Source organism: Colletotrichum fructicola, assembly GCF_000319635.2.
Source record: "Colletotrichum fructicola Nara gc5 chromosome Unknown KSG_Nara_v1_contig05, whole genome shotgun sequence".
Taxonomy (NCBI): domain Eukaryota; kingdom Fungi; phylum Ascomycota; class Sordariomycetes; order Glomerellales; family Glomerellaceae; genus Colletotrichum; species Colletotrichum fructicola.
The window spans coordinates 1,715,294-1,731,130 of NW_027094055.1; the positions used below are offsets into that span (position 1 = coordinate 1,715,294).

Consider the following 15,837-nt stretch of genomic DNA (forward strand, 5'->3'; position numbering starts at 1 on the left):
CGGTCTTGGCTCCGTATTCCGCCCGTGTAACATGGCTCGATGCTGTCATTCGCCATCGTCCAAGACAAAGTGCATCCAATCTTGCCCATATCGAGGGCTGCTGGAGACACCGGTTATGTCATGCTCGCCATGGGAATGTTTGTTTCTCTGGTGTTCCCGGCAGAGAAAGGCATCAAGCTGGTCAATGCCGGGGCCCAGAAGATGCGGGGACGGTGCCCCTTCCCGCCATGGGTGCTGACTAACACTGTGTTTTAGCGGCCGTTTCCTCCAATGCCCTGCGCCTGACCCTGACCGGGACTGCCCTCAGGACCTGAACCCGTGCTGGACTGGCTGACTGGGCGGACTGGCACTCCGTGGTTGCGAGGGTCAGTAGCGTTATCGGCTGAAGTGCTTATCGGACCCTCGGCCCAAATGACTGATGGAAGCCCTCCACTGGGCTGGACGTCACCTCACTCGTTGCCGATTCCCTCCCATCCACTCCGTATTGGGCCTCAACTGTAAACCTCCTCCACAACTCTGCCTTTCCTCCGCGCCTCCAGCGGTCCCACGAAAACACCCACTTCCGATTCGGACACGCTCACCGCAACTGCGATAAATTTCCATCGCCAGAGTTTCAATCATGATCTCCTCTGCCACCTCGAAACCCCCCTTCTGATCCAAAGTCGACGACAACCACCACCGTCAGCACCATGTCGCAACAACCAACACAGCCACCGTTCGCCGCCCCCGAGGACGATGCCACCATCACCCATCTCGTCCACAACCTCGTCGAGGAGGCTGTCCGATCTGTCGAGGACGTCCCAATTCCGTTTACGCGTAAGTTGAGACTCGCAGACAAAGAGACGATGGTCCGGACAAGACACGCTGACTAGCCACAACAAGCGCGAGCCCCCACTCAATGGCCTGTCGAGGAATTGGCCGTGCGAGAAGCCATACGACACTCCCTCAGTCCCGACAACGTCAAGGAGCTTGTCGACTTCTCCGCCTTGATGTACGTCGAAGAGCCCGATGATAACCTCGTCTGTCCCATCTGCAAACTCCCCGTCATCACCCCGGTCATCACGCCCTGCGACCACACCTTCTGCCTCGAATGCCTGAAGCGCCATTTCTTCTCCGCCGACACCTGCCCCATCGACCGGACCAGGTTCCGAGCCAAGGACTGCAAGACGTCGAGGCTCTTGACAAACATGCTCGACAGCCTCGTCGTCAACTGTCCCAATGCCGAGAGGGGATGCGACGAGACGATGAAACGCGAGGAGGTGGTCAGGCACGCGATGGGGTGTCGCTACACGCTGCAGGACTGTCCGGACAAGACATGCGATAGGAGAGTGGAGCAGTGGATGGCGGCCTCCGGAAAATGCTGGCACTTTGAGCAGGCGTGCGAGTACTGCGAGGAGAAGATGGAGGCGGCGTCCATGGCGGACCACGTCATCAGAGATTGCCCGAAGAATACCACGGCCTGCGCCGACTGCGGGGAGAAGATCAGGGTGTCGGAATTGAAGCAGCATCTCACAGATCAGTGCCCCGAGGTGACTGCCGCGTGCAAATATGGCGACTACGGCTGCAACCACGAGGCGATTCGCAAAACACTTGCTGCTCACGAGGATGAATGCATCTACAAGGTTGTCGCTGTCGTCGGAGAAAAGGTCAGGAATCAAGAGAAGCAGATTGAAAAACTCCAGAAGGTGAAGGAGGAACAAGAGCGACAGATTCTGGAACTCAAGGATGAGAGGCGGGACTGCATGTCGTGGGACGACGTGTTCAACCTGAATAACGTCCAGGGCGGGCCCAAGTTAAAACCGACGGAAGCAGTCATGAGCATCTACGAAGACATGGAGCGTCGGATGGAGGAACTTAGAAAGGACTTCACCGACCTCGAGGGTCGACAGACGGTCATGGTACTGAACCACGTCATACCTATCAAAGAAAATATGTCGGAACTCAGAAGCACCTTGGGGATACTCAAGATGCACATGGCTTGGCTTATGAATAAGAGCCGGGAGGAGGTTGAGCGCAGCCGGCTGGCAAATCGGACCGCCAGCGGGACGAGCCGCACGAGAGGCAGTTCGGACAGCGACGGAGAGGCATCGTCGTCATCGAGGAGGTTGAGTGACGGGTCGAACGGTATACCCCGCCTGTAGGCCACCGCATCACACCTTCGAGCCACGGCAACTTGTTACGATTTAGCTTTGATTTGACGGCCATATATTTCGCACCTCACGCGAGCTCGTGTACGAGTATATTTGTTTGGATATTTGGGCGTTTATGGAGGGACCCACGGTATCAACGACACGGACTGGGCACGGAAATACCCTTGGGGCAGGCACTCTACGCAGCGGGCCGCCCTTTGAAACAAAATTGGTTCTCACGTACAAAGGTTGCTATATCCCAAAAGCTACAGCAGGTCTTGGATGCCTCGAAGCACATAGTAATTGAATCGATATCGTGATTTTTGGATGCGGATGAGTGAGCCAGGTGGGCCATATGTGGAACATGTTTCTAGACGCTGTTGATGTTTTATGAGAAACCTTCATGCAAGCCGTATCCAATGGGCTTGTTTTCGGCGTAGGTTCATCTGAAGCAGTTGCAGACGTCTACGAGCATCATCTGTTAAGGGTCTAAGGGTCTCAAAGCCGCTTGAAACAGGAAACAAGAAGTCCTGGTGTATAATTACATAAGCCCTTCGAAGACGCCTTTCAAAGACCTCATTGATCTTCACCGCGTGTTTGTGCCTCAAATGTAGTACCTTAGGTAGCTGGCTATCTGTTTGTGTAGAAACCCTTAGAAGTCAGCAGTGGCAAGCATCTTAAAGGCAGGCGCAACCAGATTATTAATGAAGGTTCACGGTGCACCTTCCCTCAGTTGGACCCGGTGCCTTACCTCATCAGCGGACTTTGGTGGTGGACTTTGCATTTCCCAGTGGACAATCCGCTAAAAATCGGAGAAAGCTGGGTGCCTGGCTGCCCTTGTCGGATTTAACTGGTCCACACCCCACATTTCACCGCTTGGTGTGCACCTCCATGCCGCCGCCGCACTACCTCCCCACCACTGCAAGGCCCTGCTGGACGTCAACACTTCTGAACGCAGCCCACCTTGAGCTACCTCACCGGCCTCACCTTCCACACTGCACCTTATCCAGCTTCGTTCAGCCTTGTGCAAGGCGTCGGCAATTTCACAACCTTTTCTCGTGCCACTAAGAATCACCTGGGATAGGCACACCTGCCTCGTACGCTGCTTGTAGTCCTACTGTCTTCAGACGACCGAAGACGACAAGATGGATCCCAACGAGAACCAGGCACCAGATGCGCCTGACACGGCGAAGATAAACGAGGTAAGCTTTCTTATGGACTTGATTTGTTTGCTGCGCAGCTCCTTGAGAGCTTCTCTGTCGGTCCCCTCCAAACGGCCTTGACCAATTCAACGTTTCGACCTCGGAACCCGATTCCACGATGCCGGCGACCCTGCTGCCCTTTACCCAACATCGCCAAGCAGCTCGATTGAGTCCGGCCGCCTAGATTGCATCGAAGTCGCCGATAGCCTGTTCATCAACCCTTCCAATCGATCCCTACCGCCTGACGCGCCGTTCTTTCCTGCAATCACGAAGTTACAGCTACACATCGAGACACCAGGATGGCACAAGCCCGGAGGACGAAGACGCAATCGCGGGCGTGGGGCAAGATCAAGTCGGAACTTTCGCTGACCATTCCTGCTGTACAGATCCGGTTGCGACGTCTGGCCAAGCTCGGTTCTGCCGCCAGGACCTCTCCCAAGCCGGAGGGCGATACATCACCGAATCCCGGAGCTTCGGGCGCCTCGACACCAACCGAAGAGAAGGGCAAGGGCCTCGCCGAAGAGCCGCGCAAGATCAACATCACTTCGTCATCGACACCGAAGCCGAACCCTTTCAATCAGCTTGGAGTCAAGGCCGAATCGAACGAGGGTAATAGCCAGAAGCGAGCCGCTAAGAGTGAGACCACGCCAGCACCCGTTCCGAAGCGCCCGACTGTCGTCCAAGAAGAGTCCATCGATGACTTCTCCGACCGAACCCTCACACAGATTTTCCGCATCACTGTCGATCCACACAGAGTTACCGATATCCATGGCCACAAGCTTATGTTTCTGCCGGGGGCGAACAGCGAACTGACGGAGTCAGATGCGGCGCTGAAGCTGACAACCAGCGTTCTGGACAGTGCCCTGCTGGAGGCTTTGTCGACACTGAACCACAAGAAGTCCATTCTCGGCTTCCTGTTGCCGTGCTTCAAGCGCATTCTGCGCCTATACATCACGGTCAAGGAAACGGCCAAGGACAAGAGAGAGGTGCTTGATGAGGCGAAGAGATTGTGTGTTAGCAACTGCTTATTTGCTCTGACTCTGCCTGACCTGTTTGGGTAAGCTATCGCGGGACATTCACAGTGGCCGAAGTTAACAATTTGCAGCCGATCGCAGCCTGACAGTCTGGCGTCATGTCTCCTGAGAGGTCACGACACTGATGACGGCGTGTGTCTGGACTTCCTGCGGGAAGCTGTGAACCGGTTCCCTGAGGATGAGCAGTACCCAGTGGTGTTCGCCGAGGCGATCAACACCCTCAGCCTTAAGTTGTCAGAGATGTCCATGGATGGCGATTACAAGCCATACCTCAATGTAAGTTCCGGCAAGGCGTCGGGCGACAGCTTATGGGAACCGTTGTACTGACGCAACCAGGCCTTGATGACATATACTAAGTTCCCGCCACTGCTCAATGCTCTGGCCCAGCACACCAACTTCCTCCCTGCACAAAACTCTGGCCCTCTTATTGAGAAGGCAACCATCCTGGGTCCGTTCTTCCGGATCTCTCCACTGCAATCCGAGGTCACGCTCACCTACTTCCCAAACCCCCGAGGATTGGACAGAAGACAAGCAGCCCAGCCGCAGGAGGCACTGCGCGCCATCCTGAGGGTACACCAAGATGAGTTGTTCACGATCGCCAACGCCTTTATCCGAGCCGACAGCGAAACGAGAAGCCGCGTCCTTGACTGGTTCGCGTCCGCCATCAACTCCAACAAGAAGCGTAGAGCTATTCAGGTTGATGCCAAGGAAGTCTCTTCCGACGGGTTCATGACCAACCTGACAGCCATTCTCGACCGATTCTGCTCGCCGTTCATGGACACGACTTTCTCCAAGGTTGATAGAATCGAAGTCGACTACTTCAGACGGAGCCCTCGCGTGGACATCAAGGAGGAGACCAAGATCAACGCCGACCAAGCGACGTCGGATGCTTTCTACGAAAAGAAGGCCGAGGGCACATCCAACTTCATTTCTGAAGTATTCTTCCTAACTCTCGCCGCTCATCATTACGGCAGCGAGGCCACAAATGCAAAGGTCAAGAATCTGGAGCGCGACATTAAGTTCTATGAGACGCATGTGGCTAAGATGGAGGCTGAGCGTCACAAGATGGTGAACGTGAGTAGCTCTCCGCCTGGCAACGTCGATGCCATGTGCTAATGCTAATCACCAATGCAGAACCCTGCTCAACTCGCCATGTACGAGGTGACTCTCAAGAGGCATACCCAGGTCCTGAATAAGGCAATTGCGTTGAAATACGCCATAGAGGGTGTCTTCTTCGACGAGAAGATGCAGGAGTTGTCTCTCCGCTTCATGCGCTACGTTGCGGTCTGGCTTTTGCGCCTTGCCAGCCAAACGGACTACAAGCCTGACACAACGGATCTTCAGTACGTTTTTGCCGTCACTGCCGATTCCTCGCACGCATTCAGAGCCATCACTGACCATACTCAGACTTCCGCTGCCCGCTCAGACGCCGGAGGCATTCGCATGCTTGCCGGAGTACGCTCTCCAGAACGTTGTTGACAACTTCAAATTCGTCTACAGGTGTGTCTCTCAATGTGCAGTACGGCTGCGAATGCTAACATTTTCTAGATACCTCCCACAAATCATGCCGTCCGCAGTCGGCAGTGAGATGATTGCCATGTGCATCGCTTTCCTCCGATCATCCGAGTACATCAAGAACCCCTACCTCAAGTCGTCTCTGGTCACGCTCTTGTTCTCCGGAACCTGGCCCTTTTCGCATTTCAAGAAGGGTGTCCTCGGTGACCAGCTTTACGGATCCAAGTTTGCCAACGACCACCTGCTGCACGCCTTGATGAAGTTCTACATCGAGGCAGAGTCGACCGGAGCTCACACTCAGTTCTACGACAAGTTCAACATCAGATACGAGATCTTCCAGGTCATCAAGTGTGTTTGGGGCAATGACGTCTACAAGCAGCAGCTCACCAGAGAGAGCAAGTAAGTTGTGGCCCCTGAAAGACAAAAACGAGGCGACGTCGTGTCGTAGGTGCGAGGAACGCCGCTAACATTGGTACAGGGTCAATCGACAGTTCTTCGTGCAATTCGTCAATCTTCTGCTCAACGATGCCACCTACGTTCTCGATGAGGCGCTGACGAAATTTCCCAAGATCCACAACCTCCAGCATGAACTGGAGGCTGACCAGAGCATGTCTGCACAGGACAGACAGAAGAAGCAAGAGGAGCTTTCGGGTCTTGAGAACCAGGCCACGTCGTACATGCAGCTCGCTAATGAGACACTGGCGATGATGAAGCTTTTCACATCTGCCCTGTCATCTGCATTCACGATGCCCGAGATCGTGCAGCGCCTGGCCAGCATGTTGAACTACAACCTGGACACTCTGGCTGGCCCTAAGATGGGACAGCTGAAGGTGAACGATCCTCAAAAGTACCACTTCCAGCCGCGAGTGCTGTTGTCCGACTTTGTGGACATTTACCTCAACCTTGGCTCCTCGCAGGCTTTCATCGAAGCTGTCGCCTCGGACGGTCGCTCCTACAAGCCGGCCAACTTTGACAAGGCTAGCTACATTCTGTCGAAGAGGTCCATGAAGGAGACGGAGGATATGGAAAAGTTCAACACCCTGAAGGAGAAGTTCAAGGAAGCCAAGGAGATAGCAGAGCAGGCAGAGCTCGACCTGGGTGACATCCCGGCCGAGTTCGAGGACCCCATCATGGGCGATCTGATGAAGGACCCTGTGACCCTGCCATCGAAGCACATTGTGGATCGCTCGACCATCGTTCAGCATCTGCTGTCTGATCCCAAAGACCCGTTCACGCGGCAAGCGATGACGATAGACGACGCGATCCCGCACACCGAGTTGAAGGCCAAGATTGAAGCGTGGAAGGCCGAGAAGATAGCGGCAGCCAAGGCCAAGGTGCAGAGTGACGCTATGGACACCACAGAGGGCTGAGGACAAGGAATTGGCTATGGACGAATGGGTTACAGGATTATGAAATTGGGCTAATGGCGGCTTTCGAGGCGGCCAACATGCATGTGTTAAGATTAGACATCGGGATTCACTCTGGTTTAGTTAGGGGATCAATCATGATACCAGGCAGTGGTTAGACCTGGATTAGAGTATCTCTAGAAAGAGCGAGCAGTGAGTAGCAGAATGGCTATTTGGAGCGAGATGGCTGGTATTTGTGACAGAGAGGCTCGCCTCTTTGCATCGATGTGAACCTGAGGCCTAAGCCGACGGAGCTTTTCGCCTGTCATTCAACCGAGTGAAAAAAGGAGACGAGATGAGGCTCGGGCAAACCGGGATGAAGGAGCTGGAACCAGAAGCAATGGCTACGATGGCGAGAAGCAAAAAAAGTAAGGCCTGTCTGATGATTCGTAAGAGAGAAGTGCTGGCAGAAGGGGGCGAGGCGGCCCGAACAGGAGAGTAGTAGATTCATTTGTTTGTAGGGCATCAATTTTCCTGACGGGGTCGGGGTCTCCTTCACCGAGAGATGGGATGGGCAGCACAAGGTGTGGTTCCGAAGGGGGTTGCGAAAGATTACGAGAGCCAAAGTCGAACCACAGTCGGCGGCTTTGGGGGGCTAAGCCACAGGGGACCACGGAGGTTGAGGCGTCGGGGTGATGCGTGGGGGGTGCTATGTGCGGGCGTTTGGGGGTTGGATCAATCGGTGAAGAAGAGTGAATGAATCCCGGGATTTGGTTTCCTCTTTTCTTTGCTTTTCTCGGAGGATGCCATTTGGGAAATTTGGGATGGGCATGGGGGATGGTGATTGGGAACGAAATGGGCTGAGGTGATTTTTGAGGCTTGACGGGTGGATGAACGGCTGGTGGTGATGTCATTTTTTTCGTTCTGAGGGAAATAGTCAATACCGTGGACATATTTTCTTCCCCTCCCCCTGAGTGGTAAATGTTTTGTGTTGACGTTTCGAGTGGCTGTGAAGTTTTTGGTGCTAGGCATTGACATCCGAGCCGTGTTATCCTTTTAGAAGTTTTGAGCCCGCCGATGGATATTGCTGGAGGAGACGGCTCTTTTCGTGCTTTGAATGATTGACGAAGCGGCGGTGATCGTTGGTGGAGGGAGGGGGGAAGAGGCGTCCCAGGTCCGGGGCCAGGGCCGCTGTGGCGGAAGACCGGCACGGGGGGTGATTGGGTGGGAGCGGCTCGTTCCAGGGCGGCACCTGCTGGGGCGGGTGGGCGGTTGCAGTGGTGGGCCAGCCGAAGCTGTCAACCCGTGCCAAGCTTTGGGCGTAGCGCGTTTTTGGGGATGCTGGGTGCTGGGCGTGGTTGGGATGTTTGGCTTGGGACCTGGGGAAAGCTTCCCAGCTGCATCTCATCCGGTTGGTTGGAGGAGGGGTGGTACACTGTAGGGGGTGAGGCATGTGGGTAGTGAGACGTGGGCAGCTGTGAGAGAGAATTGAAGGAGGCCGCCCTTTTCCTTCCGTTGTCCTTCTGTTGTCTGGGAGAGAGGGTTAGGGGGCACATTGGGATACTCGTCCGCAACAGACGAGAAACATGTGCTTTTCGGGTTCTGCTGGAAACAGGAGAGATAGAGAGAGAGACAGACTCAGACTCGGGTCTCGCGGGCTGGGCGAAAAGTCATCTCGTTTGCCGTGCTTTTCTGATTTGCGGATAATATGCTGTTCCCATTGCTGAGTTTACTTTTTGGGGTTATTTTTATTCCATCTTGCTATCGGTGTTTTGATCAAATCATCCAATGCTGACGCAGTTCTGGACCACCCCTCTGATTGGGATAAGCTCCAGGGCAGGCCTGGGACACGTATCGTTATCCGATGTATTCAGCGGGAACAGTACTGCGTACAGCTTCTGTTCTCGGTGAAATTCGTCAGGGAGGCCTACCTTCGTTTCGACTTGGGACCCCGCTGTTGGAAAGTGCCTGCCCTGCCCTTCTGCATGGCTTGCATGCTGTGGATGTCATCGTCGATGATGTACCAGGTAAGGTAGGTAGGTAGCTCTGGTAGTGTTCGGCATGTACGTACCGGCTACACCGCACCTTCCCATGTACACTACTGACTTATTCGTAGCGTGCCGTCAGCGTTCCTGCCCCGCCTTCCGGCTTCAGGTTCGCTCAATCACCCCACCTGCCATTGCCTTTCTTGCCGCAAGCTACAAGCTTGCTACACGCACCACCACCACCACGGCAACGCAACCTCCCAACTTGCGTATCCAGCTTAGCTTTCCTGCCTTGGGTACCGGAGCTTGGGCTTCACCAGCGTACACACACTGCACACTGCAGAGTACCTTAGCTCCCATTCCACCTTATCCCGATCTGGCCCTGTCCTTGTCTGCCCCCCTGATGCACTGGACCTGGACCTGGCCTTGGATTTGGCCTGCGGCATGCAGTGCCACGCCCACGCCCGCGTCCAGCTGGCTTGGCTCCGCCGAGACTACTCGATGCCCTCCTTTCTCCTCTCTTCTCCCCTTCTCTCGCTCTCCCATCGCTCATAGACAAATCGTCCCATCCACTGCTGCTTGACAGTCTCGCCTCGCCTCGCCTCGTCTGCCCAAAGCTCAGACTCAGCTACAGCCAAAGCTCCCAGCTCCGTCTTCTCTTATAAACGTCGTCCCTCATCCGCCTCTTCGACACCGTTCGAAAGCTGCTTCTCCTCACAACATTGCCCATTCAACTCCTCCTTCGTAACACCTTCTCGCCGTCTCAAAATGGTCCACCTCGCAACCGTTGCCACGCCCCCCGACTCGGGCTCCGAGGACTCGTCCTCCGGCCACCTGGCCCAGGTCATGAACAAGCTCAAGGACGTCCAGCTCAAGCTCGCCGACCACGAGGACTGCTACACCACCAGCGTCTACGGCTCCCGCTTCGCCAACCAGGACCTGCCCAAGCGGGAGATGCCCGAGGACGAGATGCCCAAGGACGTCGCCTACCGCATGATCAAGGACGAGCTCAGCCTTGACGGCAACCCCATGATGAAGTGAGCTCCCTCAGCCCTGTAACTTCGTACGCCAGAGATCTGACACGATAAACAGCCTGGCCTCCTTCGTGACGACATATATGGTGAGAACTGACAGCCGCCAAACCCCATGGCCCACCCCCGCATTCGACCTCCCACGCTGACCCCCACATCCAGGAAGATGAAGCTGAGAAGCTCATGTGCGAGTCCTTCCCCAAGAACTTCATCGACTACGAGGAGTACCCCCAGTCCGCCGATATCCAGAACCGCTGCGTCAGCATGATTGGCAAGCTCTTCCACGCGCCCCAGGGCGAGGGCGAGCACGGCGGCGCCGTCGGAACGTCCTCCGTCGGCTCCTCCGAGGCCATCATGCTCGGCGTCCTCGCCATGAAGAAGCGCTGGAAGAACAAGCGCCAGGCCGAGGGCAAGAGCACCGAGCACCCCAACATCGTCATGTCCTCCGCCGTCCAGGTCTGCTGGGAAAAGGCCACCCGCTACTTTGAGATTGAGGAGAAGCTCGTCTACTGCACCCCCGACCGCTACGTCATCGACCCCGAGGAGACGGTCAATCTCGTCGACGAGAACACCATCGGTATCTGCGCCATCCTCGGCACCACCTACACCGGTGAATATGAGGACGTCAAGGCCGTCAACGACCTGCTCGAGAAGAGAGGCCTCGACGTCCCCATCCACGTCGACGCCGCCAGCGGTGGCTTCGTCGCCCCCTTCGTCGTCCCGGACCTTGAGTGGGATTTTCGCCTCAAGAACGTCGTCTCCATCAACGTCTCCGGCCACAAGTACGGCCTCGTCTACCCTGGTGTCGGCTGGATCGTCTGGCGCGCCGCTGAGTTCCTTCCCCAGGAGCTCGTCTTCAATATCAACTACCTCGGCGCCGACCAGGCCTCCTTCACACTCAACTTCTCAAAGGGTGCCTCCCAAGTCATCGGCCAGTACTACCAGCTCATTCGCCTCGGCAAGAAGGGCTACCGCGCCATCATGTCCAACCTCACCCGCACCGCCGACTACCTCTCCCAGTCCCTCGAGGTGCTGGGCTTCACCATCATGTCCCAGCGCTCCGGCGCCGGTCTGCCGCTCGTCGCCTTCCGCCTGCCCGAGAAGGAGGACCGCAACTATGACGAGTTCGCGCTGGCGCACCAGCTGCGCGTTCGCGGTTGGGTCGTGCCTGCGTACACGATGGCGCCCAAGACCAACGACCTCAAGATGCTGCGCGTCGTCGTGCGCGAGGACTTTAGCAAGAGCCGCTGCGACATGCTCATCACGGACATCAAGCTGTGCATGGGCCTGCTCGAGCAGATGGACCAGGAGAGCATCAAGCGCCAGCAGGACTTCATCCACAAGCACCACCTCACGAGCACCAAGTCGTCGCACAACCACCCAAAGTTCAGAGTTTGTCCCCAACCCCCCGTGCGCGAGAGGCGGATCTTGCTGACTGCTGGTTACAGAAGGAAAAGCACTCCCTGCAGGGTAAGACTGGCAAAACGCATGCCATCTGCTAAAGCGTTCCGCGGGTGTAGTCATAAAGACAATTTTGGACACGAGATTAATGATTGACATGACTTTTTGGATGAGTGACCGGTTGGTCGGTCGGGCTGGTTTTGGATAAAGGGGGAAAAGAGGTGGATTGCTATTGTTCTGAGAGTGTATTCTATATACAGAGTAGCATCTTAGAAATATGATGCGTTTTTGGCGTCGATTGACTCTGCAGTCTCCTGCAAGGCTGATGACGACTTGGACTTCTCAACTCGGGGCACTCTACCTAGGTTACCTGCGTTTAACTGCAGCAACAGACGAAAGTCAAGGATGACAAGGATGACAAAGATAAGGAATTTGGGGAGTATTGCTACGCCGGCGCATAAGTATTATGTTAGTTCTGAAAGCTTATTGCATATTAACAGTTTTGTCACCCCCGTCGTCTCTGTCGTCTCTGTCGTCTCTGTCCCTATCATCGTCGCTCTCGTCGTTGTTGTCAACCCTATTGTCTACTATGCCTACTACCTGCTCTGATAGCAAAACCCCATCTGAGGCGAATGGCCCGTGTGAAATTGTCACTTCCGGAGACTCGTCGTCTCTCATGACTTCATCGAAGGCCAAGATTTAGTCTAGAGACAAACACCCGCAGGATACCAACACAAATTGAGGATGCACTTGATAATTCTGAATTCTACTAATATATCCCTCCAATGTACCATGAGGGTGGCTCGCTTAGGGGATGTCCTCTCTGCCGTGAAGAAGTGTATATAAATCCGGGTTGCGCGCCATAGACAGCAACCGAGACACAACAAATCAAAGCCATACCCAACCGACAGTAGTCACACTAGATCCCAGTCGTTAAGGTCATGTCTCACAGAACGAACGAGGTTTGAAGACACGCAGCTGTTCTTGTGTTCAACAGCAGTTTGTAGTTTGCTGTCCAGCCTTTTCTCCGCCGTATTCCGCACCGTCAATTTGTTTGTCTGGACAAGATCCTCCAAGTGTGCCTTGTTCATTCAATTGACGTGGCTCGGTTGGGGCATGGTCTACCGCGAAGGGTATATAAATCCGGCGTGCACGAGGTGAACAGAAACCAAGACACCACAATACACTTGGTGCACCGGTTAGGCTCCAGTCGGAAAGGTTCTCTCTGACAAGCAAGCCTGGATGCAAGGAGCGAAGTACGAAGACACGCTGGTGGGGCTGTGTTCAATAACGGGGTGAAGTTCGCTGTTCGGCCTTTTCTATGTTGTATTCTGGGGATGTATACGGCACGGATGTGTTTGGCCTGGTGGAATCCTCTCTTGCCTGCGAGCACCTTTTCAACCTGCTCAACGAAAGCGACAGTGATTTTGACTTTGTTCTGGGTATGCAGAGACCTTAAGGCTCTCTGCCCGCTACACATTGCTGTGGATGGGAAGTCTACGATGTACCTGGATGCTTAATTTATATTGTCAAGGCCGCTTGCTGATGGCTTGTGGCGGAGCGACCAGTCACGCAGTGTATATAAACTTGGTGGATGTGTGATGGCTAAGAGAAACGTTAAGAAGAAGTACGTGACCATTGAAATGATGGGGGTCTTTGAACTCCCATCCAAGGGTTGAGTTCAGGTGCTTTGCAGCGGCAGCTTGTTGGAAGGTGGATCTGATAACACGCGTGAATGGTGTCCCTTCCATGTATGAATATTCAGCAAATAAGTGGCAAGCAGCCGAGATGAAGAATAGTGAATGATAAGCAAAGAGATCGGCAAGTTCTCCACCGATTCAACGTGAGGCTCTGCTGGCATGGAAAAGTTGCACAAGGTAGCAACGGCCTGCTGTACTTGCAATCGGTCCAAAAGTCTCTATGCATTGTCTCTGCTCTGGCTGTTGAATATCTCGCGATATCTGGTGGTATTCATCCTTTGGCAAGCAGTATGCTGAACACGTGACGGGGGACGTGGCGACTGGCAATCACTATGGAACCACGAGATACATAGACATTCGGGGAAAGTTCCAGACTCTCTGAATAAAATTGCAGCCTTGGAGTTTAAGCAGAGATTCGATTCTACATCGCGAACTAAACTGCTCCGGACGGGCTCTTTTCGCTGCGGTTTATTGATCAATGTTTCAGCGGAATACCTCGGTATCAATGACAACCGATGTCTGCGAGCTGGATATTGGACGGCATGTCAGGCCGCCTTTTGGCGTTGTCGCTGGTGACGAAGACGATACCTTCTCAGGACGTACCAGTTTCAAATTTCATACTCGACCGCTGCTACCACATTTGTGGGCTTCAGAGTAATTCGCAGGGCGCTGTCATTCTATTTATAGCACTAGCACTGGCACATGCCGACGGGGCGTTGAACCAGTAATCACACGAAAGACTGGTGGTTGCGTCTGCACTTGGTGCCTTTCGGAAGGATCTCGATCTGCCGTTTGATGATACAGTCTATCATTGTAGGTCGATGATAATGAGGGGGCATCTGACTGGCAACACCCGCCGAGGCCAGAAAGCTGCGGCGTAGAGAGGTTTCGGCTCAATCGCTCCTGTGAGGAGATGAATACATCCAATATTATATCGGACGAGTAAACGGTGATGTAGAGAGAGTGACCTAACTCTGTAGCATCACAAGAAGTTTGAAATGAGCTGGATCGTTGCTGAATACCACACCCTTGTTGTCACTGTACCTGGCCTCAAGGGCCTGATGCATTGGCCTCTGTGTTTCTCCATCAAACCGTAGCATACTGACTCAGTATTTAAACTGCTTGTTGCAGGTATTTTTCAAGGACGGCAGCATACTAGGTATTGGATTGAGTAGGTACTAGACTTACGGTGCTGATTCTTCCCTCACCGCGACCATCGGATCGTAGGCCTCCCATCTGCCCTCACAAGCCCTTCTACACTCCTAGAATAAACTTATCTTAGCTTCAGTTTACTTAAGTACGTTCATCCGCGGAAGGCCCTGAGGCCACGTCTGATTAATAAAGAGCTCCATCACATTGACCTCGCGCCTGTAACTCTTTCACTTTGCTCGTGCTGCTCCGCTTCGCTGCGCGTTAGGAGCTACATTTTAAACAGCCCATCAAGCCGTTCAGGATTTACTACGGCAGAGGGAATCGAACCATCGTCGAGCTTTGTCGCCATCCTCCTTGGGGCAGTTCGGTACGACGCATCCCATCAGCCAGGTCTCAAACCACCAATCAAAGTGCGTCCACTTGTCTTCGCAAAACTCCCTCTGGTTCACGGTGTTGATGTCCCCAGTGAGTGCGTGGTTCGTCGACTGGAAGCAGTTCTGGTAGCAGTCGGGCGCCTGGTGGAGGGGCAGTGGCTCATTGTCGGGAATCTTGTTCAAGCCGCTAAACCGAGGGGAATTGTTCTTGGGGCCGCCCGCTGAGACGCTGACGGCAACCGTTGCGAGGACGAAAGTGGCACTAATCTTCATGGTGGTAGGTTGTGTGTGTGTTTTGGTTTACGTCCAATGGTAATGATGGTGGCGACTGTGAACTGGTTGTCGTTTTTATATGTTAGAGGAAATGCACTGAGTAGTGCTCAATGCTCATTAGCACCTCTCTTAATGGTTTGGGTTCCAAGGTTCGCAAAACTGACGAGAGCTCATAATACCATCAGTTCATTCCACAACAGCCTCAACAGGGTATCGCAAAAAGCCCAAATGATGGCTTAGACCTGCTTGTCCCTTTCTCTTCAACGGTCGAAGCAAGAAGATAACGAAAAGCAGCGGCGCGCGCTACAAACGGCCACCAACGGATCGTCTTTGAACAACTACATCCTCTCTTTCCATGTGAATTTTGGTCCTGTTCGTCGAGATATTGATACCTCTAAGATGGAATATTGTCCTTTCTTTCATCTCGTAAATCATCTGGTCATATGCCCATTCCTACACATTCGTTTAAGTGACCCCAAAATCAGAGAGAGTTCATTCAGGACAGGAGCTCGTCGGCTCTGACCTTGCTGAGTCGGACCCAGAGACAGGTGCTATTGCGGCTCTCGGTCCCCGCCCTGGTCCTGCTGAAGGCCGGCGGCACCGTGTGGCCGTTGGGTCTGATGGGCGGCGTGGGGGCGACACGAAAGACATGAACAACCAACACAATGACATAAATCGACACAAAACAATGTCTT

General features: G+C 54.2%; 4 protein-coding genes across 4 annotated transcripts; 3 read left to right on the forward strand and 1 right to left on the reverse strand.

Annotated features, from left to right (window-relative positions):
* Positions 1 to 689: 689 nt before the first annotated feature.
* Traf5 (TNF receptor-associated factor 5) lies at positions 690 to 2,141 on the forward strand (the record flags this gene model as incomplete). Its single annotated transcript, XM_032037442.1, has 2 exons — positions 690 to 816; positions 883 to 2,141. 2 exons carry the CDS (start codon positions 690 to 692, stop codon positions 2,139 to 2,141), a joined length of 1,386 nt encoding a protein of 461 aa, XP_031883615.1.
* A 1,133-nt stretch (positions 2,142 to 3,274) lies between these two features.
* ufd2 (Ubiquitin conjugation factor E4) lies at positions 3,275 to 7,250 on the forward strand (the record flags this gene model as incomplete). Its single annotated transcript, XM_032037441.1, has 8 exons — positions 3,275 to 3,331; positions 3,718 to 4,388; positions 4,437 to 4,641; positions 4,702 to 5,439; positions 5,500 to 5,708; positions 5,773 to 5,865; positions 5,914 to 6,279; positions 6,359 to 7,250. The coding sequence occupies 8 exons, from the start codon at positions 3,275 to 3,277 to the stop codon at positions 7,248 to 7,250; spliced, it is 3,231 nt and encodes a 1,076-aa protein (XP_031883614.1).
* A 2,729-nt stretch (positions 7,251 to 9,979) lies between these two features.
* GAD4 (Glutamate decarboxylase 4) lies at positions 9,980 to 11,744 on the forward strand (the record flags this gene model as incomplete). The annotated part of the gene is made up of 4 exons (XM_032037440.1): positions 9,980 to 10,248; positions 10,304 to 10,331; positions 10,405 to 11,634; positions 11,691 to 11,744. The coding sequence occupies 4 exons, from the start codon at positions 9,980 to 9,982 to the stop codon at positions 11,742 to 11,744; spliced, it is 1,581 nt and encodes a 526-aa protein (XP_031883682.1).
* A 3,047-nt stretch (positions 11,745 to 14,791) lies between these two features.
* Positions 14,792 to 15,142, reverse strand: CGGC5_v009171 (uncharacterized protein; the record flags this gene model as incomplete). Its single annotated transcript, XM_032037439.1, has 1 exon — positions 14,792 to 15,142. One exon carries the CDS (start codon positions 15,140 to 15,142, stop codon positions 14,792 to 14,794), a length of 351 nt encoding a protein of 116 aa, XP_031883616.1.
* Positions 15,143 to 15,837: the final 695 nt, after the last annotated feature.